Source organism: Cavia porcellus, unplaced genomic scaffold, assembly GCF_034190915.1.
Source record: "Cavia porcellus strain 051 isolate PalLab524CR breed Dunkin Hartley unplaced genomic scaffold, mCavPor4.1 scaffold_10, whole genome shotgun sequence".
Taxonomy (NCBI): Eukaryota; Metazoa; Chordata; class Mammalia; order Rodentia; family Caviidae; genus Cavia; species Cavia porcellus.
Genome location: NW_026947493.1, coordinates 1,342,461 through 1,369,293, shown reverse-complemented (window position 1 = coordinate 1,369,293; position 26,833 = coordinate 1,342,461). Strand labels below are relative to the sequence as shown.

The following is a 26,833-nucleotide window of genomic DNA, read 5'->3' as shown; positions in this document are numbered from 1 at the left end:
GTTTCTTCTCAGCATGGACTAACCCCTAACATACACTACTCTGACCAATTGTAGTATCACATTTTCAGGGACCTCGGTGCTCAAATTGGCCGGTAGAATTTCCAACTTCTTCAAAAATAAAACTGGTCTTTTGGGCATTTTATAGATATAAACACATGACTAGAAAATACTTGCAGAGCCTAAACTGTTAAACATAGTTTATGAAAAATACTACTCTGCTTTTAGAGATCTCTGTAGTCTTCTTATGTCCTAGAACTCCATTTAATCAACTACCTCTAGTAAGTTTCCCCCTTGTGATTACAAGCAGTTTTCCTCTTTTTGACATTCATTAATAAACTAGTGAACTATATCAGCTAAACTAACAGTACTGTGTAAGTTCCAGATTTCAGATATGGGCTACACAGCATCTCAGAGAAATCATGGGTGGTATAATAGTAAACAATTGCTAAACTAAAGGCACTCTGATGGTGTAAATGGTTTAATACAGAACAAAGTGGTTCTATCATGTACCATTTAATTAAATGGCTTATTTTCACATTCATTATACATCAAACTGATAACTCAAATTCTTTAATCCAACATGGACACTTATTTAGTCTTCTTAGTTCACTGTAATTCACAGCTTTCCTTTTTTCTTTCTAATTATTAGTGTGAACTTCCCAGGGTGATGAGAACTTCCTTTTCTGATGCTGTTCCTGCTAAATAGCTTGTAATCTACATGTGCAGGTAGATGAATCTGAAATTTGAGCACTTAGATCACTATTTTAGATGAAAATAAAAATGTTTCATTTCCTCCTCTAATCTCAGGGAAGGATGAATGCTTAGTGGCTTTTAGCAGTTCCAGGCTGTGGATTTTAATAACATGTATGATAAAGGGCAAAAAGAAAAAGACAAAGGATATGAATTGAAAAAGAAAAAAACCCGTATACAAGTTCTATATACTCAATTATCTATTGAACAGGGCAAAAAAATAGAAATCTGTCTTCCTCAGTAGAGAAGCGTGCTCTCCCTCCTTCATAAATCTTGCCTCCCTCTTGATAGGTCACCCAGTCAAGGCCACTGGTTTTTCCAATTCCACCAGAGTGGGGAAAACTGTGAAGTCAGTGCACTCAGCAGAAAAATAATCCTGCTTTCACTAGGGCTTGCCTGTTAGGCAATTCAAAAGATGATAAAAATTATTTCAGTGAAAGACATTAAAATAAGTGCTAGTCCATATCTTTGTTCACAGTTGCCCTTTTAGTTTTTAAAATGAGGGGTTGGTCTTTTTGTTGTTGTTTTTTATAACTCTATCCAGATTCGCTAGCATAAATGGCTCATCCCATCATAATAATGAAAGCTTCTTATGGCTGGAGTAGAAGAAATGCTTTTAATAATTTTGCTCCTCTGTGACTTTCCGTAAACTCTGCTGGGGCCTTAAGTATGTGTAATGCCTCCACAGCGGAATTTTGTTTGCGTATAATCTGAGTAGGCTGCAAGCTAGAATCATTCTTCGTTATAGCTGACAAACATCATATTGGCACAGAGTTAATTACTCCTGACACTGAGAGGATTATACCAATCAAAGTGAGACTGGCAAATTGATGGGCTAAAGGTCATGGTTGATATAATATGTTCTTACAGACTGACCAGGTTTCCAGGGTCCTACTGTGATCCAGAGACTTACCCGAGTTTCCTCAGTGAGGCCAGAAAGCATGAGTATAGCTTTAGCTATTGCTTACTTCCATGCAAAAAATCGGAACGTAGGAAATAAATGCTTAATATTTCCTGTGCCAATCACTGTGGCATACTTATGTATACATATTATGTCATTTAGTCTTTACAGCAATCCTGCAAACTAGATTATTGAACATGATAGTCTATACACAATGAGGCTTAGAAAAAAATAACCTGCCAGAGATACTGTCTCGTTAATACATCCTAATTTGAACGCAGAGCTATCTGACTCCAGACACATCGTTCTTTTACTCTGCTCTCCCAAGAGTCTTGAGAGAGAAAAACAAAATTGCAGGAAGGATGAAAAGGAGAACTGTTTAAAAATGAAAAAAAGAGGCTGGATACAATGACACATGTTTGTAATCCCAGCACTCTGGAAGGCTGATTCTGGAGAATCACAAATTGAAGCCTAGACTGGGTAATTTAGCAATTTAGAAAGACTCTGTCCCAAAAAATAAGAACTAGGAATATACAGTGGGAGGGCCCTGGTTTCAATCCCTAATACCACCCTAAAAATTGAAAAATACATTTAAAAAATAAATATGAATGAGAGATAATACACTAACACAGTTGCTTTAGATTCTTCATTATTGCTGTTGTTTTTAAATTTTTGTAGTTATTTATTTACTGATTTATTTTTGGTATTAGGAATCAAACCCAGGGGCTCACACATAGTCCGCAAGTACTGTACTACTGAGTTACAATCCCAGCCTGCTTCATTTTTCACCCACCTTGGTGCTGGGTTGATCTCATAATCTTGTGCTTGCCAACCAGGCGCTTGTGCCACTGAGCTAAATCTCCAGCCCCAGATTCATTTTCAGGAAGGGGTCACAATGTGTTGCTCAGGCTGGTCCGGTGTGGACTCAGTGATCCTCCTGCCTCAGCCCCTGAGTAGTTGAGGCTAAAGGCGTGCAGTACCCTGACTTGGCCTTCAGTTTCTTTTTCTGGCTTACAACAACAATTAGACATCTCTACCCTCCCTTCCCCAGATGAATCTTATTTTCCACCTTCTAATAATCCAGCCTGCAGAGCAGGTCCACAGAGCCGCGGTTCATTCCAAGGTGGACCTAAAGTTTGTGAGGTGTGTGGTTCACTTTCTTCTGGAGCCAGTATGGGAGGGAACAGTTTTTATTCCACAAAACCCATATAAACTTCCTGACTTCAGCGTTCCAGCTTGCTCTGTGATTTTTATCTACTGTCCACTAAAATCCTTAGAGGAACACCTTTCTGCCTCTCTTGCCACTGAACGCACTTTATTTTTCCTCTCACTTCTGAAGCAGTGACACTGCATACTATATGTTGAGAGCGAACGTTGATTGAAGCTGTCCCTGAAAGGATGTGCACTTGACATGTCAAGGAGCGAGTGATTGACAGCAGATCTGAGGACTTTCGTGTCAAGGCTTTGTCAAGTCATTATCATGAAGCCTGGCCCGCTGAATACCCATAATAATACTCTAGATTTCCATGCACAGATTTCTAGCTCCCCTGTGCACTGATACACATGTGCTTTAAAGGAAATCTAGTCTGTGTTCTCAGTAGAAAGAATATTTTTTGAATCTAAGAAAATTTATTTGTATTCATTTGACTCCTTTTAACCTGACAACCTGAATGTATTCGATTATCTCAGATTTTCATTTTTTGGGAATTTTAATAGTATGCTGTCTGGAACAGGCAGGTTTTATATAATGCAATTAAGCTTCTAAGTTGAGAAGTTTAACCTAGCTTCCTAGTATTGAAAAGATCATTGCTTCCATGCTAAAGATGACCTCCTCCTATTACTCAGAGAGAAATTCTTTTCATTATTGATGTTATTTTTTTCTTAAACACTTTTAGAAATGTTTCTGTTGTTTCCTTTAATGTTAAAATTACCATTAATATTTTTTATTTTTAAAATATTTTATATTATATAGTATAATTATATTAATATTACATACTTATTAATATTCTTTTTTTTGTGTTTTGCTATCTGGAGCATGTGCTTTATTGTAATGTCAATTCTAAACTCTGGAAGAAATAATTTTCTTAAAATAGATAAACATGCAATAAAATTGATTATACTCTGTTGGCAAATCTTTCAGGAATGCATTCTCTCCATGAGAACTATTAAAATATGTTAAGTGCTCAGCATTAAAGGATATAGATTTCCATCTTCTAGATCTTTAATATTTGTAAATTTTTCTCTTTGCATTTCTTGCATTGTTCATAGTCTTTTTTGATCAACTAAAGCCTTTTGGTCACCTTTTTTTCATCATTTTTAAGATTTTTGAACTACTCAGTTACTTTTTGTTATGACTGGGGTTTTTTATTCATGTGGTTCTCAACCTAAAATTTTTGTGATGATAATAATTTTTAAATTCTTGGAGTAAATTGTTTTAATGGTGCATTCTCTGTTTTTTGGTGTCTAATCATCAATCAGTCTTGAAATTACAGGATCATATATGGGATTGATGGTTGTAAATGAAATGTATGTGTCTCCTTTCATAACAATTTTTGTATAAAGATTTTGAAATTTTAAGTTTCTAGTTGGGTTATTCTTCGGATCATTAAAGAGAAAAATCCAGATGTAATTTGCATTACTATTTTCTTGACTTGCACTTGTGATAGTATCTGTGTAACTCTCACATTCATAGTGTGTGAGGATCATTTTGGTGTGTTTCATCTTTCCAGCCCCAATAAACTTTAAAAATAGGGGAGGGGTTCTTTATTTTGAAATTATTTTACACTTACAAAAAAGACATAACAATAATACAGGAAATTCCACAGAGGCATCACTAAACACATGCCTAAAATGTAATGCTTTCTTTCCTTTTCTTCACATCAACTGAACGTGTCACTCAGAGCTGCCACCTTATTGAACTGTTTTGACTGCAGATGGGTTACTACTTTGTTCATGAGTTAATTCAAAACTTTCTTGGGCTGAGGAAGTGAAGTAGCTCCCTGAGATATGCGTACAGTGTTCAAGACCTGAGTTTATAAACCTAAAACTACAAAAAGAAAAAAAGCTTCTCCTTGGTCATAAATGTCATGATTTCAAGAAAAGTCATGCAGAAGTATAAAACAATAAGATGTCTGTTCTTTTTTCTGCCCCTTCTTTCCTGCCCATCATGCCATAAGAGTTTAGTGTTTTTTTTCTTCATGATCGTCATGTATACACATATACTTATTTCTTCTGTTTGGCATGCATTATCTTTGGGACGTTATAAGCTCCCAAGGAAAGAACATGTAGCTTTTACATTCAGTGTCACCACAAAAAAGCACGAAAATGAAAAATGTTCAGTAAATGCGTATTAGTTGAGAGTTTTAAAGCAAATTTTATGGTTATGTTTAACTGTAGAAATTTCTCTATAAAAACTGTAACTGTACTTTTTTTTTTTTCTTTCATACATTTAGGTTGTTAATGGCCTTACCTATTTGTGGAGTCTAAAGATTTTACACAGAGGTATGTGCTGGGGTATAGGCCCTGACTTGATTTGGGGTTGGGCTGAGTCTCTCCAGGTGCTTTGAATTTTAAAATAAATGAATGATGGGACATTTAATATGTTAGCTAACATATTTGATAATCAAAAGGGTGGTTGCTTATATAAATGTGAATTTGCTTGTTTTTTCTTTCATGTTTCCTGCTTTTAGATTACAAATTTGCTATTTTTTTGTGTGAATTTCACTTACCAAACACATAAGAAGATATTTCATAATATTTAAAAATGTCAGGGTCCATTTGTCTTACTGCATTGTCAGTTGCGGTGCACAGCCTTCGCTCTCCCCACGCAGTTCTTTCCTTCCTTCCTTTTATTAATGGCTCAGACGTCATCACACATTGTCTCTTCAGAGAGTGGGGCTCAGACGTAGAAAGTGGAACTTTAAGGCATTGGCAAAAGACTGAGAAACAGTTCAGCATGTAAGAGAATAATTGGATAACTGTTGAATGCTGCAAAAGTAACCTCTTTTTTTTTTTTTTTAAATGTTCGCAAGGTGTTTGAGTTCATTTAGAAGCGAATTATTAAGTGAGGAAGAGACTGAAGAGCAGCGTCAGAGCCTCATGCTACCACAGTGCTGTCTAATTTAACACCTCTGCGCACCCAGCTTTCTCTACTTTGGGAAATGTAGTCACATACAACTAAATGTGATTAAAGAAAGTTTTGTTGCTGTTTTTAAAAAAAAAGGTCTAAATTAAAAGAGGGAGGAAGTCTGCAACTGTAGTAGTATATCTGTCACCAAGGATTGTTTTCTTTTGTGGGAAGTTTTAATACCCTTAGGGATTCCAATTTTCTTTTGAAATCTTCCTTCCTATTTTAAAGAGGGTATCTAGGTTTTGACAGTAAAATCAGGTATTGTCATCATTTAGTTCTTGAAAGTGTTTATATTGATTAAATGGACTCATAAGCCAATTTTCCTTTAAAATTCTCTCTACTACAAAGTTAGGTTGGTGCAAAATGAAAGCATGAGGAGAGTCAGCTGAACTGTGCCACCATTGCTTTCCCTGGCTATAAATACATAGGTAAACAGGTCTGGTGGGCCAAAGACTGAAAAAGGATGCTGTGTAGCATGCTGTAACTTACATGGCTGCTCTTCATTCCCTTTATTTCTGCTTCTCTACACCCACGAATCCATAAAGTGGTCATAGCCATTTTATTACCAAGTCAGTGTTCAGTTTTCATCGTTTCATTGATTTTTATGGGTATCTGCTACACAGTTCATCTGACTAAAGAACTAAAGGATGGTATCAGTGCTCAGGCTCAAAGCCTTCACTCAGAGGACCGTGCCCTGGGAGTGGGTGCAGTGTCACAAGAGCGAGTCCTAAGATGGTTCTGTGTTCTAGGTGCACAGGGTAATTCTGACTTTGAATGAGTTGACTCTACCCATAACTGTCTGTTACAAGACTTAGTAGCACTGAGAATTCTAATGCATAGGGAACTAGTAGATAGGGAACAGTGCTCTAGTAGCCCAATATGTATATTTTTTGGTTTTATTTTCACTTGGTGTTAGGGAGAAATAACTGAATTTTTCATTTGAAATGGGACCTTGATACACGTTTCAAATAGGTTTGTCTAGCTGAAAATGAAGTCTAGCGTCCCATTCCCAGGGCCACTGTTCTTTGCTCTCTGTGTGCAAACATGGTTGATCAGAACCTCCCAGAGGTCTGTGGGTTTTTCCCTGTGCTGGTTGCAGCTGGGCCAGGAAAGGCCTCTCTGATCTGTGACACTTGAGGGCTGTAGCAGCATGGCTGATCGAGGCCATGAAGGTTTCAAAGGGAACTCTGGGCCTCTCCTGTTTCAGTCTTTGCTGGCCCACCCAGTTCCCAGAGCGCCCCCAGCATAATGCACCCCTATGTGTGGGAAGGGTCTGTGAGGGCCTGCATGAGGCAGGTGTGGAGAGTTGAGTCTCGAGTAAGCATCAGGGAGTGAATGTGGGTCTGCCCCTGTCCAAATCAGAGCCTAATGAATCTTAGAGCAGACAGAGCCATCCCTAATATCACAGGTCCTCTACTATGTTCTAGCACACTGTGCTAGAACACCTCATTAAATACATGAGGAAGCTTAGTAGCACTAAGAACTCTAATGGATAGGAAAATTTGTCTTCGTTATCCTGAAATCTTGACTTTTCAACTTTAAACATTCACATGTTTAGCTTTGCATTTCCTTAGCTATTCATGGACACTTTTACTTTCTGGCTTTAAAAGCATATGTTTTTATCGAAGAGCAGAAGAAGGCAAGTGTCCCTGAAGACTTTTGTAGTGAAAAATTTACCCTAGATCGAGTAGTTGTTAACTTAATATTTTAGAAGGGCTTTTGTCCATATTTAATAACTTGGATTCCATAAAAATAAGATTAAAGATGCTTCTTTATTTACCAAAAAGCTATTTAATTTCCTCCTTGATTAAAAAATTGTAGCTTTTTAGATGAGTTCAATCAAGCAATTAAAGATCAGAGCTTTTAAGTTCAGCTGAGGCAATTAAATAGATAATACACTTGTTTATACACTTTTTCTATATAAGCTTACTGCTCTCCTTTCTTAAAAGTACATATACTCATTTTTGCTTCTGATTGACGACAGAAATTCTAGCTGAATATGTGTCATAGTGTCAAATCAACAACAGGAGTCCCTTTTTTGAGAGGTGGAGGAACCTGGCACAGGCTGTGTGAGAAGGCAGTCAAACAATTGCAAAAGAAAACCCTGAGTGATCTGAGCTTCTTCCTCTTTTGTCTTGGTCTAAATATCTGTTTTCTTCTGTTCATCGTTTTCTACCCATTTTTCTTAAAAAAAAAAAAGGTAGGAGGGAAAAGACATAGCTTTATACTTACCACAAATTTAACATAAAAAAAAAGAACTGGAGATAAATTCAGTTACCCAATATGAAAAGGGAACAAACTATTTCTCATGTTTAAATGGCCTCTTAAGAATACAGAGGCCCAGTATGTTTAGCTGTAGCAAATATATATATAGATAGTATATTGTGGAATTTATAAAACATGGTTAGTGATACCCAAACAAATTATTGCGAATCTGAACTCATTTCCGCAGCATATCCACTGAGGACTGTCAGGGTGTGGGACAGTGAGCAGGGACAGACCTCCCATTCCTCAGGGCTGGTCAGTCTGCTCGGTTGGTTCCTATGTAAGCCTTATGTCAGCTGGAAATAGTTGGAAATTGCCATTCATATTACATCATCAAATATTATATTTAGTCAGCTGTTACTATTATTTGTTTTGCCCTTTTCAGTGTTTGGTTGAGGAATGATATTTTTGAGAATACAAACTCTCAAATGCTAATAACAGTATATTTTCAGTGTATGAATTAATCACTTAATGCTGTTAATAAGAACACACCCAAATCTAGCCAAAAAGTTTATTATACTTTATGCTTGTAGGTCAAAAACTATGTAAATCATTAAGATAAGACAAAGATATGATCACATCATGAACACATAATTACTAAAAATGTTTGAAATTTCCACCAGCGTTAAGCATGGTAGAAAAGAGGTGTTTATTGAGAGGCATGGCTGAGAGCCCTAGAAGCAGAACACACTGACTGCAGGTAGAAACAAAGGAAATGAACGTGAGAAAGTATGTTGGGCCAGATCCGATGTTATGGCAAACACTGCAGCTTAACTTCAAAACATACATCGCCACTAATGAGGTGAGAGTCCTGCATATTAATAAACCTGCAGCACCAGCCTTCACCGTCATTAGCTGCATCAAACATAAATACAAGATTAACACCTATGCCATTTCTTTGAAAGATGTGAGAATGCTCTGGCCGTAACTGCTCTCTCTTTCCCTGAGGATGAAAAATAGAAACCTAAGGGTAATGAGACTAGAACTTAGATTAAGAGAATAAAATCAGCAGTCACTCTGGGGCTATCTCGCACAGATGCAGAAGTTTTATAGAAAGGGGAATCCTAGATAGTTGGACCCAGAATAATTTCTTTGTGTATATATAAGACTGGTTAGTTTCATTCACTTTCTCCATAAAAAAATTTTTAAGGTATTTTTGCAGAAATTGTAGAGTCAAATGCTGCCCAAAGAGATCTCTATTCAGAGAAACTAAGTCTTGTAATTGTAGCAATCATGTTACAATTTTTTTTTTCTACCTCTGATTTTACTCTCACTGGGCCTGCACACAGAACTCCCTCCCAGTACTGCCTTAGATGCCAAAGTCTGTGTTGTTCATCTCGCTGGTATTTATTTAATACCGCCACTGTTCCAGCTACTGTTCTGGGTACCTGGAAAGTACCAGTATATAAAGCACAAAATTTGTGCATTTATGGAAGTTGCGTTCTAGTATGGATGGGCTAAGATGGGAAAGAGCACAATAAATGTATTTAGAAGGTGATTAGTAACACAGAAGAGAAATCCCAGATCAAGCAGAAGGGTAGGCTCAAGTATTAATCGAGGTAGACTTCATAGAAAAGGTAGCTTTGGGGCAAAGGCTGAAGGGCAGAAAGGAACGTTAGGTTGATACCCCTGGGAAGGCCGGGCTGACTCTGGAGGGCGTGGAGCAGAGACCTGTGTGTGTGCAGCTGGGTGGAGGGGACCAGGGTGGTGTCAGCTGCAAGGAAGGTGTTTTGGTTTACAGAGGCCCAGAGCACGATAACAACTGTGGAGAGAAGTGGCAAGATTGTGGGTAACATTTTAAATGTAAAAGCAGCAGAATTTCCTGATGAATTGTTGTGGGTTTTAAGAGAAAAGAATTGAAGTTGCATCATATTTCAACAGTTCAATATGCTAAAAATGCTTCCTGCTTTTTTTTTTTTTTTTCTGTTAAAAGAATTGCACTAAAACTATTTGGAGGGGGTAATATCAGGTATGTGATATCAAGGATAAACTGCTGGGCAAGGTGGTGCATGCCTTCGACAACTGAATGAGACTCAGTCTCAAAAAACTAGAAAAGGGCTAGAAATAGACCTTAGTGTGAAGGCGGGGAGTTCAATCCCTAGTGTTTAAAAAAAACAAAGGCAGCAGAGCAAATGAACTGTCACACTTTGCTGGTGCCGATTAGAGTAAAAATAGCATAACCACTTTGGAAGATAGTTTGGTGGATGCCTGAAACTTGACAGAGCAGTTCCACTCCTAGATACTTACCTAAGAGAAATGAAGCATGTGCCCTTGCAGAAGCTCTCAGACAACTGTTTATAGTGGCTTCATTCATAATAACTCCAAATGGCAAGCAGCGCATATCTTTCAGCTGGTAAGTGGATAAGCAAAAGGATCCATTCAGTGGAACAGTGCTAAGCACTGATGCAGATTCAGGAGTGTGGGTGACTATTGGATATGCATGCCATGTTAAAGAGAGCAGACTAAAGATGTGCCTACTACAGTGAGACTCCTCTGACCTTCCAGAAATGGCAGAGTTGTAAGAGCAGAGGCTTATCAGTGGCTGATGAAGGCAGAGGAAGGATTGGCTGTAGTAGCATGAGGAAGCCTTTGGGAGTGTTAGAAATGGTCTGCATTTTGATATGGGTGGTGGCTACATGACTATATTACATGACTATTCCTGGAACACATACTCAACATACCTAAAAAGGTTAGCCTTTATTGCACATGTATTATGCCTTTAAAGACAGGTGGCAAAGAGAGAAGGCTTTCTCTCAGATGTTAACATTGTATAGCGGCTCTGCTTTAGAAAGAAGTTTCCCGTGCTATCCTTTGATTCCATGGCTCCTGACAAATCACACCTAGCTTTGGTCTAGCAACTCAGTAATTTAAAAACAAATCAAAATGACCCTTATGATGTAAAGAACACCCACATGGGCATGGTGGTGTATACCACCCGTGCATTTGGGAAGCTGAGGCAGGAGAATTGCCACAAGTTAGAGGCATATTTGGGCTGCAAAGAGAGTTCGAGGCCATCTTGAACTACACAGTGAGCCCCTATCTCAAAAAATAAAATAAAGAACATCCACAACACCAGAAAGAGGAAAAAATAAAAAATTAGAGGAGGGGGGCCAGGGATATAACTCAGTGACACAAATGCCTACCTGGCAAGAGTGAGATCATGAGTTTGATTCCTGGTACCTAAAAAAAAAAAATGCTAAGGATGCTCTGGTGTATGGCAAGTAGAGGGTAAGAAGTAGAAAAACTTAGAACTTCCATTGTGAGCACAATTGGGAACATGTGGAAATTGGACAGTTTTCTTTCTTTAGTTAAGAGTAAGGCAACACGCACGCGCGCACACACACACAACATTACTAAGAACCACAGAACTTGATTTTAGAAAGCTCTGTCAATGCCAGTTCAGTCCTGCTGGATGACTGCCTGCTGGTGACCTGAAAAATAGGCCATTCCTCCCCTCTGCGCCCAGGTTTCCTTAGCTGTATGACAAAGGGCACTGGGCAGTCACTTGTGTTCCTTCACAAACCAGCAGGCTGGATTGTGAGATAGCAGGGCTAAAGGAGAGGTGACATGCTGACAAGGTGGGAAGGGGCACAAAGCAAATGAGAGAGACATTCAGGAAAAGGAAGAAAAAAATGAGACATCTAGACAGTAGATTTTGCTATGAAAGTGATGATGACAGTGGCAAGAGGAGTGTTTATTAATTTAGGCCCTCGGTACTAGGCACTTGGTGCTTACTGTGTATGCGCTACCTTGAGATGTTCCTGAAAAGCAAGGGATTCTAGAAAATGAGAAATATTACTGAACTGAAGAGAGAGATGTGAACAAGTAATTGACATTTAAAGCGTTGTGGCTCAGCTATGACAGTGACTGTTTTCTACTCCAGACAAATTAAATCAAATCAAAAGACAGCTTTGAGGGAGACGGTTTTTAAAGTATAAAAGAGGCTGATAATCAAGTACTGTCATTCATAAAGAACTATGAAAAGGACATATAGATTCACAACTTGGATGGAAAGCAAGCATCCTTTAATTTTTTTTAAATCATTGTAGTTGGTAGGAAGTTGTCAGAAAACGTACAAGTAGGTCCTGTATAAAGAATTTGGAAGAAAAATGGAAACTGACAATTCAAAGTGTAGGCAGGTAAATGCTACACATACTTGCTACACATTTCTTATAAATGAAATCAGCGCAAATTTTAAGGTTTAAAGAACACTGTGATAGCTGGGGATATAGCTCAGTGGCATAGTGCTTGCCTGTCATATGTGAGGCACTCTATTCATTCCCCACCCACCATGGAAGAAAACACAGATAAAACCTGAGAATATTCATGTTATTTTCCAAAATGGTTAAATTTATCAAGTGAGCAAAAAGAGAATAGAAGTAAAACCTTATATTCATCAGGAAAGAAATTTTTACATCAAGATAGTAGTGTTAAGAATTTGTGTAAAAGGTGGGGCTTGTGGCAAAACTAGAGAATAATCATTTGCTAGATAAAATGATTCTTTAAAAAGGTTACTGGGTAGCATTACTACCAACAGAAAATAACCTGGTGACGTTTAACTGCTTTATTATAGATGTGTTTGCATAAAGTGTGTGGATAACAGCTTCCTTTGCAAAGGTTATGTAGTTGGCACTTAACTGTAACATATAGTTCTGACACAATCTAAGCCATAATTTTGACTCCTAGGAGACCCGTGGTTTTTAAACGACTGGTTGGTGTCTGAGCAATCCAAGTCAATTTAACGGAGTCACCCCCAGTTGGTTTTATGCTTTGAGGGGTAATGACGAGAGAGCCCAGTGTGAGAGCTTCCTTCCCTGGGCACTGGGGTTGCTTAGGCAGATGCATGTGGAAGGGAATGTTTATGCTAAGCCGGTGTCGTGGTGAGAGCCACAATGACACCTTGAGTCCGGTTTAGAATTCCTTTAGAATAGCGTCCTTCCAATGTGTATAGTGATCAGATCAGCGTTATAGTTGATCTTAACTCATGAACATTTACTTTTTTGGGGGAAAAATTAGTTGCCCATTAACTGAGGTAAACAAACTAGCTTTATGAGTCTGAGCTGTTCGTTTTTCTCCAGCTCTATCTTCACAAATGAGCATCTCTAGAAAATGAGCTTCATTCCTCATGTTTGAGATTCCTGTATGTGTAGTAAGGATTCTCAGAAGACAAGTAACCCTGTATATTGTCACTTAAGAGCAGTCTTTTGAGAGAATATGTATCCAAAATATATGAAGAACCCTCAAAGCCCAACAGGGAAGAAAAATACCCACAACAGTCCAGTTAGAAAGTGGGCAAAAGATGTAAACAGATTTTACTGGAGAGGATTTTCAGATGGCAAATAAGCACATGAAAAATGTCATTATCCTTTAGGGAAATGCAAATTGAAACCACCATGAGTTATTATCACACATTTATCAGAATGACTAAAATTTTAAAAATATATATATATAACAACACCAAAGCCTAGCAAGGATGCAGAGAAATTAGATCACTAATACATTGCTGGTAAGAATGAAGAATGATACGGCCCCACCCTTGATGACTCCTAAAACATTAATATGCATCTATTCATGTGACCTAGTAGTTGCACTTCTGGGCATTTATCCCAGAGAAATGAAGACTTGTGTTCACACGAGACCTCCACACAAATGTTCATGGCAACTTCATTCATATTAGTCCCAAACCGGAAGCAATTCAGATGTCCTCCAGCAGGTGAATGATCAAACAGGCCACAGTGCCTTCATACTGTGGAATATTGCTCAGTAACGGAAAGGAACAAGCTAGTAACACACCCACCCTGGATAAATCTCCAGAGAATTATGCAGAGTGGAAGTAGCCAGTCACAGAGATTATATCTTGAATGATCCCGTTCATGTAACATTCTTGAGATGATAAAATTACAGAAATGGAAAGCAGATCGGTGTTCACTAGTGGCCATGAGGGAACGTGGGCTACGAGAGAGTATGGCTGTAAATGGCGCTGTTGAGGAAGCTTGCAGGATGGAAATGTTTCCTATTTTACTGTCACTCTCAGTACCCTGACTGTGATATTGTTGTTATAAGATGCCACCATCAGGGAAACTGGGATGGTCTCTATGTCACTGTATTATTACAGTCACTATATTATTACTATATTAACACAGATACTATATGTCTATTATTCCTTAAAACTGCAAATCTGTAGTTATCTCCGAAAGCTTAATGAACAAAGAAATACATAGCTGTCTACCTAATATATAATGTATATTTGTATGAACTAGATACTGTAGATAAATGTAAATCATTGTGTTCAGGTGGTTTGATTATTCAGAGAGCATTGTTCTGGGTTTCATTTTTCTCTCTTCCATGCATCTGTGATAGTATTTGATCATAAGCAGTTGTCCCCTTTAGGACATCTCTGACAGAGCTAGGAATCAAAGGGAAATTACCATGCTGGCTACCTCCTCTTCCTTGTTTGAAACTGAGTATCAGAGGAAGCCCTACACGAAAGAGAAGTGAGAGATCATGTACCGTACAGGGGAAGAAATGCAAAAGGGAGAGGGTAGTTAATCCCCGAACCCATTCCCCTGAAATCCCTCTGCCTCAGTGGAGATCGGGATTGAAAATAGACTATGTGATAATGGTGTTTTGACTTCTGGTTCACCATCCACTGTCATGAACACCTGTCCAACAACCCGGCAGGATGGCTCGGGGTATGGATGAATGTCTATTTCATCCGACCCCACAGTTGACTGTCATTATAGCTTTGCATGTGAAGCAAACCTGAAGTCCAGGGCTCACTGGAGGCAGAAGGACACCTTTACAATGGACGGTAGGGTCCTTGTTGTTTAGGAAACCATGATAAATTTATGTCACTGATTTTATATATATATATATATATATATACATATATATATATATATATATATGTATGTATATATGTATATATATATGCCAGTGCGTATTTGTTGGATGAATAAATTGAGTCATCATTTTCTAAGGATGTTTTGAAGCTGTTTATAATGTAGCTTGATTAGAAGTCATCTTCTGATCCCCATTCTAGTATTGACACAATAGATTTATCCTCAGGTAGCATAGTCTGTCATGTAGAATGGACAAACAGTGGATAGTATTAGCAGTGGGACTACTTCACATCTGTCCTGTCTGCAAAGGTGAGTTTGAAGGTGACCAGTACTGTGCAAATCAAATACAGTCTTAAGCTGCTGAGGGATTGAATTTTTTTGGACCATAATAATTCTAATAGGATTGAATTCCTTCTGGGTGTGATAATCCTAATAATAGTTATTATTAGTACTTTTATTGAGTATCTTCTGAATATGTATTAGGTCTTTTGTCCATGTAATTTCATGTAGTGTTCTTGATAATCTCGTTTGCTTGGGGGATTTTTTGTTTGTTTTTGTTTTGTTTTTTGGGTACCAGGAATCAAACTCACGCTCTTGTGCTTGAACCCTGAACCACTGAGTGATAATCTTCTAAGGAAGATATTATTGTGCTTGCATTTTTTTAGATGAAGAAATTAAAATTCAAGGAGGCTAACCTGCTCAGTCAGTGGAAAGGCAATAATTGGTTGGTAGCATAAGAAGGGTTCTCATTTTAGAAGAGACCCAAGTTTAAGCGCTAGTTCTGCCCATTTCTTCATCTCAACTATCTGACCTTGCCTCAGTTTCTTAACTTCTTTAAAGTCAGAGTATTGTATCCAGGACGTAGTAACTATTAATAGTTCAAACAATTATTTCTCAAGAAAAGAAGCAGAGGGGCTGGGGATTTAGCTCAGCGGCATAAGCACCTGCCTTGCAAGCAGGCAGTCGTGAGTTCGATCCCCGGTACCGATAAGCACAAAAAAAGACAAAAAAAAAAAAAAAAAAAGAAAAGAAGCAGGAAGTTGAGAGAATAATTAGAACCTTTCTCAAACTTTTCTATGTCCTTTTCTTCAGAAACTAGCTGACAGGAGTGTCAGGAATAAGTAAACATCTCTCTAGACCAGTTTCTTAGTGAATTTTACAAGGTCATCCAGCTAGTCAATGTCAAAGATACTATAATGTGGTTTACTAAAGCTTATGACTTAGTGTCAGAGGTTTAGGTGAATATCAGTAATTTGAGCTTCAGTTTCCTCATTTGTAAAATGTAGTTAATAATAGTGGTATCAAAGATTAAGAATTAAATGACATAATACATGATAATATTACAGATACCCCAGTCCTTGCATATAGCAAATGTCAAATAAGTATTACGTATATTAGTTCTTATTATTTCTTTAAAACAGTTTACCAGGGTCTGTCTTTTGGACTTGCGGCTCCAAGTCCAGTTCAGTCTTGCATTAATGTATTCCTTTGTTAGATGAAGAGCGTTTTTAGTCAGTAGGAGCCTTGCAGTCAGTGATCTCTTCACCTTGGGAAGGTAGAGTGTTTCAGGGCAAGAGCAGAATGTAGGTTTCTTCTAACTCCCAGAAACTCTTCCCTGTGCACCTTGTATTTCCCTGTGCACCAGCCTGAATATGTACACACTGCAGGTAGGAATCCCTTTTACATACTGAGGAATAATGGAGGGAAAGGAGAAATGGGTGACCAGGCTTTCTTGCCCTTGTTCCTGCCTGATAAGTGCCCCAAGATTCCTCCTTTTTATCACATGAAAAAGGAAAGCCACATGTGTTGCTTCTAATCTGAACTGAATCATGAGACTCTAGACAATAGCTGCCATTTAGGATGGCTAATTATGCTGTTTAATTTTATTTAAGACTTTTGCAAGAATATTTGGATGGCCTACCCTTTATTGTGTGATAGAATGATTAGAATAACTTTTATATCATATTGTGGTTTTCTCATAAGTGTGTTCCTGTTGTGCACAGATGAATCTGTAATGCAGAACATTGGCATAGTCTATACTTAATGGTACCTGCTGTTCTCATTCATTAGGATGCAGTCCCCAAGAAATAACTAGATAGATATATTGGTTGTTATCTTTTCATAAGACAGTTAATATAACGGAAGGGTATTGCTGAAGCTATCTGGCTCAGTGCTAGAAGTGACTAGAGTGGGGGGGACTTGCTGATGGATGCTCTGGCTTCTGGTGAACTGAGGGTCACTTCCTGGCATTCAAACAAACAGTGTGATTGCTTCATTGAGGGGAAAGTTGAAGAGGTGTATTTCTGCTTCCGTTGTCATCTCACAACAGGGCCATGTGTCACATCTTAAAGCTGAGCTCAGGTTTTCTTAGAAACTACTGTGCTTATTTCTAAGGGCATAAAGTGAGGATTCTTCCTGAAACCAGAGAGCAACTTAAATATTTTAAAAATAAAACAGAGGCCAAATGTGAGCAGTATAAGACATAACCAGTACCTGATGTGAATAGATTGGCAAAAAGAGAATGCTTAGTTGGTGAGGTTTTTCCTTCTTTGGCAAAAAAAGAAAAAATTACATAGTATGTACAAGTCACAGTTTCCTTTGGAGCTAATCTAATGAGGAATTTCTCTGCAGGGCCTTATACCAAGCTCATACAGTAACTCCAGCTGGTTTTGTGAAAGAGCGTTTATTTATGTTTCAAATGGCCACCTCAGCGCCCAGCCAAATGCTGACTAAGGGCAACTCCCACCCTGACCCCTGACTGTGCTGGGGGAGGAGGCTGGGCATGAGCTGGAGAGCCCTTTGTGGAGGTTGCAGAAAGCTCTTCCTCTTCCACTTGGTGCTATTTATGTGGATTAAATGGCTAATTGCTGCCTTTCGTGTAAAGATACAGTTTCCTGCATGAGGCAGTTCTGGGTGGCAACATGAATTGTCTCAACATGATGCCAATTTCCACAGTCAATTTGGTCAATTCAGCGGAGGAAAAACAGCAAGGCAGTCAGTCCAGCCTGAAAATCAGTCAGAACAGTTACTGGGGGTTATTGAGGCAGCTACGGTTGGTTGGCTGAATTTTTCATGTCTGAATCAGTTGGTTTTGTATTTTTCAGGCATTTCCTGGTCATTTTGGGAAGCAGTCTTAACTACACAAAAGCAATTTTAAAATCAATGTCTTTTTTTTAAAGACTTCTAATCAGCTATTCAGACCTTCTAGTGTGTGTATTATTTTTAAGGGAAAATAATCGTATGTTTATAATATGCGTAAAACGGTTAACTGCTGCTTCATATTTTATCATAAGAAAGGTACCACGGTGACTACAAAGCATCTGCAAACTATGGATTATCAATTAGAGTGTTAGTAATTAGTAATGTTAATGATAAGTCACATTGTGTTTTGAGGCTGTTTTTTAAACAGTTTTATTGATACATAGTTTGTGTTCGCGTATGGTTCAGTGATTTCAAGTAAATTTATAGAATTGCACAGCCATCATCATGATCTAGTTTTGGAGTATTTCTATCACCCTAAAAAAAGAGTCCTTATACCCATTTACAATCAATCCCTGCTCCCATCCACAGCCCCAGAGAACAGAAATCTATTTTCACATTTTATAGATTTGTCATTTCTGAGCATTTTATAGAACTAGAATCATACAATATGAAATCTAATGACTGGCTCCTTTCAATTAACTTATATTTCTGAGGTCGATCTGCGTTACAGAGCACATCCACAGACTACTCCTTTTTGTTGCTGACTAGTATTCTGTAAGATGGACCTATCACATTGTATCTATCCATTTACTAGTGGGATATTTGGAATTATACCACTGGGATGGGATGAATAATGCTGTTTGTATACAGGTCTTTACATGGCTTTTCTTCATTTCTTTTGAGTAGATACCTAGGAGTGGAATGATGTAATACCTTTTGTAAAAGGTTTGCAATCATGGTTCATCAGATAATCTAGTACTTACTAGTTTTGAAAAGTAACCATTTTACTATCATTGATACGTAATATATAATCAGTGTAATTAACTAGTATTTTATACTTCCTTAAAGACAAAGGAGTGTGACCATAAATCTTACATGCTAAGTTCGTGTTTCTTGGTGTTTGTTGTTTTATTTTTGTGGTAAAGTCTCATTATCTTGCCCTCGCTTACCTCCTGAGCTCAAGTGATCCTCCTGCCTCAGTCTCCCAAGTAGCTGGGACTATACGTATGTACTTGGCTTATTAAATGTATGGCTTACACTTGCTTTGGCAGCACATAAACTAAATGTATGGCTTATGTTTTTTTTGTTTTGTTTTTTGTCTTTTTTGGGACGGTATGCAGTTCAGGCTGGCCTTGAGCTCACTTTGTAGCCCACGCTGGTCTCGAACTCCCAAGGATCCTTCCACCTCAGCCTCCCAAGTGCTGGGATTACAGGCGTGAGCCACCACGCCTGGCTCTCTGCAGTACGGGGGATTGAACTCATGACCTCACGCTTGCCAGGCAGGCGCTCTTGCCGCTGAGCTAAATCCCCGGCCCACAGCTTATGTTTAATGGGGTTTTTTGTTTGTTTGTATGTTTGTTGTACCAGGGATCGAATTCACAACTGCATGCTTGCAAGGCAGATGCTTATGCTGCTGAGCTAAATCACTGGCCCTTGTATTTAATTTTTAAAGATACTTTGAGATTAACTTTCTTTCAGATTTTTTTTGTTTAAAAAAGCAAAACAAGAGGCTGGGGATTTAGCTCAGTGGCATAAATGCCTGGCTTGCAAGCATGCAGTCATGAGTTCAATCCCCGGTACCCAAAAAAAAAAAAAAAAAAAAAAAAAAGTACTCACATCAAAAAGCAAAACAAAAAAGCATAGAAATAATATAGAAGTTAAAAAATTTTTTTATTTAGTAATAGATGCCTGTGGAAAACCACCTACGATTATGCATTACAGTATCAGCATGGCACAGGACCTTAGATATAAATGTTACATTTTTCCTGCTCTGTGATACTTTTTAGCAATCTTCTCAGCTCTTCAATTATAGACTAGAACTGCATCAAAACCACCTATTATCCAGTTGGGCTGATACAGGTGCAACTTGGATTCATTACATCATCATTCAGAGCCCCATCTTACTGTGAAATCCCACTGAAGAAGTGGAAAAATATTGTGACAAGGGACGTGTGACGGGTTGTATAATGAGCTCTTCCGTGATCCCGCTGCACAGCACTTACCGTTCCGAAAGAACCCTACCTACAGGTGGAGCTGGAGTCATGAAGGTTTAACCTTACCAGGTGTTTGGCTGTGGTCCAGTAGATTAGGGGATCCACATCTTGATTTTATAGAGTAGAAGTCCACACCATTACCAGTTCCTCAGAACAGTAGCGTACACTGATAATAGTACATTCAAACTTACACTGTTCTCCCATTTTTTTGATTCATTTAGCAACTCACCCACTACTAGCTCTGCACCAGACAGCGCTAGCCATAGAGTCTCAATCCTTTGAATAAGACTTTGTCAATGTAGGAAGATCAGATATGAGGAGATAATCGAGATATAATCGTGTGTCAAGGTACCATTCCAGGACCAGGGTGGTAATGGATCTTCCTGCATTGCCAGGGTTGCCAATGAGAATACAAAGTGAAGTTGTGTGTGTGGTGCTGAACATGCAAGCATGTTGTGTGCTCACTTTCATGTGCTGTTCAGCCTCACAGTCCATGTTCAGGGCTGATTCTAGGATTTTGCATGTCCATGGTTTCACTTGGCTCCCACTGAGAGGATCTGAGCGCTCTACCCCGACCCCTCTAAGGGCCTGATCTCAGAAAATGACTAATTTCTCTAAAATAAATGACAAGGAATATCTGATATGCAAAGTGGGTCACTTTGAATTATACTTTCCTCTCACTGTCTCCAAAATGATGGTGGTCTCATGGCTAACATGAATTTAAACCAAATTTCAAATTTGGAAACAACAGAACTTGATATTTCATATTTACTGCTAAAAGAGATGAAAGGTGATTTAGTTTTCCACCAAGGACTTACATGTGGCAATGGGAGCAACAAATTTCGCTTTAGAGATATGAAGAGGATCTAGGATTCCAGGCTTTTATAGATCTCATTTGTATTTTCTTTGAGAAAATGTCTCAGTTAAAATCAATGCCCTGCTATTCATTTAAGCTCCCTTGCCTTCAATAAAACTAATTGATAAACCCTAATAATTAATGGCCTGATTAAACCAAAATGACTTACATCTTCCCTGATGATTCACATTTATAATCAGTCACTTTAATGACCCATCTTTTCTGCGCTTTGCTTACAGAAAAAATGCTGATGTTTTTAAGTATACAGAATGAAAAGCTATAGGCCTTCAATTGCTGTTTGTTTTCCATAACTTAATATTGCATTAAAATAAGCACAGATAGAACTACCTCCCTAAAAGTAATCTTTCTGCCTAATCAGATGTGCTGTTGTCTATGCCTTTGGAAAAACCAACCAACCAACAAACAAAATCAAACAAACCCAATCAACAAAATCTTTTGTGGTAGCATTCCTGGACCTATTTTTGAGTGTTCAGAATTTGTTTTAAATGAAAAATCAAAGTAGTGAGTACATTGACTATATGTTAGCATTATTGCTACCTTTTATATAAGGTGAAATAGTATACTCAAGATGAAACCAAACTTAAATTGAGAGAGCTAATTAAGAGCCCTGTGTTTATAAAGAGATTCTCTTTGCTTTTTTTTTTTTTTTGCTTCAACTTCTGTTCATGAATTCAGATTTAGTTTAAAGTCCTAATATAATTTATTTCCTATGTATTTCAAAAAAGGGTTTGAGATGGCTTATAAGGTCAAAACAATGAACAAGAGACAAAAATAAAACTTAAAATGAAAAGATACTTTCACTTCTGCCCATGAGGGAATTGATGCTATGAGACTTGCTATGCATGAAAAACAGTTAGGACTGAACAACATACTGTACAAAACAGCTGTTGTTAGATGTTACACAACAAGCAGTGTTGGTCAGTGATCCCAGAGAGAGGGGACCAAGTGAGGTACGTCCTATAATCACCCAACCTTTCTGTAAACCCAGACAGAGCCTAGAGGACTAACAGAGTGGAAGAGAAAGAGACTGGAGTTAAAAACTTGCTGAAAGGGAGCTGGGGATTTAGCTCAGCGGCCTAAGCGCCTGCCTTGCAAGTGTGTGGTTATGAGTTCAATCCCCGGTACCAATAAAGAAGAAAAAGACAAAAAAAAAAAAAAAAAAAAAATGGTTGAAATCCTCAGGATAGCATCCTAGAGAGGAAGCATCTGTGTCAAAAATTCTGTATTAATAAAGTTGAAATCTTATAATATTAGACAACAGACCTAGGAAAGAAAATTTCTAGGGAACTGTAAGACAAACAATTTCCAAAGCTTATGTAAGTTTGGTAATGTTTTTAATTCCAATCAGCAATGTGGAGAGACCTCATTACATTGGAACATTCAAGAAAGACTTGAGAAGAATTATACTTTAGTAGTGGGGCTAAACTAGCCCTAGCATAGGGGTTATTCTGTATTCTCCATGAGTAAATATTCTAAAATAATAAAATGTGTCAGCTATCTGCACGTTACCAGTATCAAATCTAACACTTTTTAAAGAATTACAACAAAATCTGTAAAACTCTTTTCAAAGGACTACAGCTAAAGGAGTAGTGTACAATTCACAGTACCCATTGTCTGTAAATATAAAAATAAGTAGGCAAGCTAAGACTGTTTCTTCTGAGTATGGATGAAAAACCATAACCAAAGAGAATTCAATCAGTACAAGCAGGCAATCTCCCCATGCACACAAATACCAGAGATAATAGACTTAGCAGACAAAGACTGAAATAGTTATAAAATTTTAAATATGCCCACAGATTTCAAAGAAAACATGAGCTTAACAAAGAGACATAATGACAAAAACATCTAGAGATGAAAAAGAAAATAGCTGGAATAAAAATTTCACTTCATAGAATTAATAGTATATTAAATATTATGGAATAAATGGTTAGTAATCTTCAAGTTAAAAATAAAGGACTCATCCAAAATTACTACAGAAGAACTCTGCTCCTTTTTCAGAGAATGAAATTTCGAAAAGCAAGCACAAGCCAGATATGGTGGTGCACGCCTATAATCCCAGCACTCGGGAGGCTGAAGCAGGAGAATCACTACAAGTTCAAGACCAGCCTGGGCTACAAAGTGAGTTCAAGGCCAGTTTGAACTGCATAGTGAGACCCTGTCTCAAAAACAAAAAAGAAAAAAGGAAAAAAAAAAAAAACCCACAGTCTTTAGACAGTATCTAAAAGTCCAGGATATATATGTAACTGGAGTTTCAGAGGTGGGGAAGAGAAAAGGGAATGAAAACAAGAAGAAATAATGGCCTAAATTATTATAAGTTTGGTGAAACTCATAAACCTACACATCTGAGTGGCTCAACAAACCCTTACTAGGATAACACAAAACCACAATAAAGCACCTCATAATCAAAAATTTTAAAGTGAATGATGAAAAAGAAAGTTATTTATGATACATGCCTGTAATCCCAGTACTTGGGAGGTTGAGGCAGGAGGATTGCCACAAGTTTAAAGCCATCCTGGGCTACATAGTGAGTTCAAGGTCAACCTGAACTGCCTAGTGAGACTATGTGTTTAAAAAAGAAAAAGTAAAAAAGAACACTTAGATCTAAGATGAAGAGTAACAGCAGACTTCGTGTCACAAACTATGCAAGTGAGAAGTTAGTGGGAAGACATCTTTTAAATGCAGAAAGGAAAACTGTTGATCCAGAATTCTGTATTCACTGAATATACTTTCCAAAAATACAGCGAAATGAAGACTTTTCCTGACAAACAAAGCTGAGAGAATACATTGCCAGTAAGACCAGAACTATGAAAAACGTAAAAGGGAGATATTTAAGTAGAAAGACATGATACCAGATGGATAGTTAAGCTGCACAAATGAATGAAATAACAGCAACATGGTAAATATGTGGTTAAATGGGACTTTTTCTCATTCTACAATTCTTTAAAAAGAATTAACACAAAAATAAAGACGTTGTGGGGCTAAGACATACAGGAAAGATACACAAGAGTAGTACAGATAAAGGACTAATGTAGTACACTACTGTGAAATTCCTGCATTATAAATGAAGTGCCCTCTTATTATTTAAAGGTAGATTTTGAGAAGCTAAAGAAGCATACTGCATTCAGTCAGTGAATGAATGAAAGCTTTAAATGGGCTGGCAAATTTCATCCTATTGTCTGAGAGAAAGAGGCAGAGATGGAGATAGAGAGAAAGAGAGGAGGAAGAGAGGAAACAGTTCAGCAGTCCAAAGAAGGGATAAATAGTAAGATGGAAGATTTGAACCCAATCCTATCAATAATTACATAAAATATAAATTGTCCAAATATTCCAGTTTAAAAATGCAGATGATAGACTGTAAAAGACCCAAATAACAGTATACTGTTTGCAAGGCTCTATTTTAAATATTGTGCCTGATGTGTACCATTCCAAACACTAATCAACAGAACATTTAAAGCAAAAATAATATACTATATTGTGAGATTGATAATATATTAGAAAAGGCAAAACTAATTAGTAACATCAGAAACCATTCAGTAGTTGCCAAAGGTTGGCAGTCAAAGTGTTGTCAACCGGCAAGAGACACAGCAGACTTTTTGGGGTGATGGAAATGTTTCATAACTGTTTCTACATGTTATGTGTATTTGTTAGACTTGCCAAACTGTACACACAAGATGGCCGCAATAAACTTACTTTAATAAATAAAATTGATTTCAAAAGGTAAAGTGAAAAGTTTTTCTTGAGATACCCTGAACTTTTTAGAAGTTAAATGAGAGGAAAACATAATGAATAATGCAGGTCTTGTCTAAGTGCTGTCCTGAAGAGCAGACTATATTCGATTGGTTTCTGATTCAGTAGCGTTAGGGTCATATCCACTCTTGTGCTGTGCTGTGGTGTGCTTTGGTTTGGTTTTGTTGTGCTGGGCCGTGAACCCAGGATCTTGACACAGAGTCACACACTTAGCCTTTTACTTATTTTGCGACAGAGTTTCACCAGGTCACTAAACCTACGCAAGCAAGGCTGTGAACTTGCAGTCCTCCTGCCTTAGTCTCTCAGAGTACTTGGATTAGGCTAGAAAACTTTATGTTTAAACTGCACATCAGCCTTGGGAGCTAACCAAATGTTGTGTAACTATCATTGTCCTTATTGTAAGAAGCACGCCAATTTTTCAGAAGGAAAATAATATTGAGAGAATATTTACGCACATGCTTATCCTGAAATCTTATGAGCAGTACTTTTGTTCAAAGAGTGCACCTTTTTTCACCTGTGATATGTGTTACTAGAGATTGAACCCCAGGCCTTCAGACTCAGTTATATCCCAAGCCCCTTTTGTTATTTTGAGACAAAGTCTAAGTACACAGCCTGGGCTCACACTTGCCATATCCTGCGTCAGCCTCCGAGAGCACTAGGGTTACAGTTGTGCCCCACTACTCCCAGTTCAACATCAATGCCTTGATTGGATACTCCTAGAGGCAGGGTCTTCCCTGTGCTTCTCCCATAGCACCTACTACCACATCTCATGTATAGTAAAGCATTACTAAATATTTGTTGAGTGTGTATGTATTCTTAGAGTGAAGGACAGTGTTTAGAAATGTGTTCATCTTGAAGTGTATTCCATTCATTGGGAAGACATAGTTTTTCCTTAAGCCAAACTCATGCTTATTCTGGGTAAGCATGTTAGCCCATCTTTTGGTATTCAGTACCATTTGATATTTCAGTACCATTATAGATACCATTTCCTGCGCATGCCAGACACCATTCTAGATAGTAGCAAGTACAACAGATGAAGTGTGTTAATGGAACATACCTTTACGAAAGGAGGACCAAAGTTAATAGATCTGCATGTAGAGACATCAGTGTCAGTGGTGCTAAATGTTGGAAGAGCAGCGAGCCAGGGAGAAAGGGAAGGGATGTCTGGCTAGGGTGACGTTGTTGGTTCACTCTGGCTGGCTGGCAGGGCTCTCTCAGAAAGGGTGCGTGTGAGTGGAAGTCTCAAGGAAGTGGGGGCAAGCCATGGTGTGGGAGGAGCGAGGCCCAGGGATGGGCCAACAAGGAGGCCCACGAGGCATAGGGGTGGATAGGGTAGGGACAGAAGGCAGAGTGCAGAGGCAGGGATAGCTGGCTCATGACCTTGAAGACCACTGCAGAGGGCAGGATCCCAGTCTGCATTTTCTTGGGAAGCTCTCGGGGGTGTTTGGAGAGCAGAGACAGAATTGGACTTAGTTTTAAAGGTTCACCTTAACTGCTGGGTCAGACACAGACTGTCGCAGAGCCAATGTGACATTCAGGAGAGCCGGTCAGTAGCCTGGTAGAGGAGGAGTAAGTCATGTGGTCTGGCATAAAGGTTTCCTCATGCATAATTAAATTAGTTTTACAGTTCTGTTTAGTGGGCTTAGGAAACTACTTTCTGTCAGCTGATATTTTATTTAAATTCAATTTAAATTGCTGCAGTAGCAGTGGAACTTTTTGCAGCATGGCTGATTACCAATTCATAATAATACCTTACATTTTGAGTGTTTGACAGTTTGCAAAGCAGTTTTACATTGACTGTCTCATCTGATCCTCACTGCTCCTTAAGACAAACACAGTAGCTATTATCCCTCTGCAGAGGTAGAAACTAAATCCTCACATGTCAAGTCCAAAGTCCACATCAAGTTTGGGGCAGGATCAAAAGGGTGAATCCATTGGCTTAGTTTATAGATACTTGTTATGTTTAAATTATGCGTCAGCATATTAGTGTGAAGGAGGATATTGAAATAGGCAAATTAAATACTATTTAAAAGAAACAAAGTGAGCAAAATACTGTGCTCAGAAGGGATTCTTACCAAGATGGATGGTGCACATTCCTACCTGTGAAATGGTTTCCCAGAGTGAGGA

General features: G+C 38.2%; 1 protein-coding gene across 18 annotated transcripts in view; it reads left to right on the top strand.

Annotated features, from left to right (window-relative positions):
* Positions 1 to 26,833, top strand: part of Map2k5 (mitogen-activated protein kinase kinase 5) — a 246,249-nt gene that overhangs the window by 107,368 nt on the left and 112,048 nt on the right. For 13 of the 18 annotated variants that reach the window (XR_010050301.1, XM_063257801.1, XM_063257806.1 and 10 more), the window contains 2 exons: positions 5,104 to 5,152; positions 22,958 to 23,077. Coding sequence is in view for 16 of the 18 variants with exons in the window: in XM_063257801.1 (XP_063113871.1) it covers positions 5,104 to 5,152; positions 22,958 to 23,077 (169 nt within the window). In the remaining 2 variants the exon portion in view is untranslated. Of the gene's footprint in view, positions 1 to 5,103; positions 5,153 to 5,682; positions 11,684 to 22,957; positions 23,078 to 26,833 lie in introns of those variants that run through there. The other 5 variants (XR_010050302.1, XM_003480203.5, XM_003480202.5 and 2 more) reach the window with 2 other exon arrangements.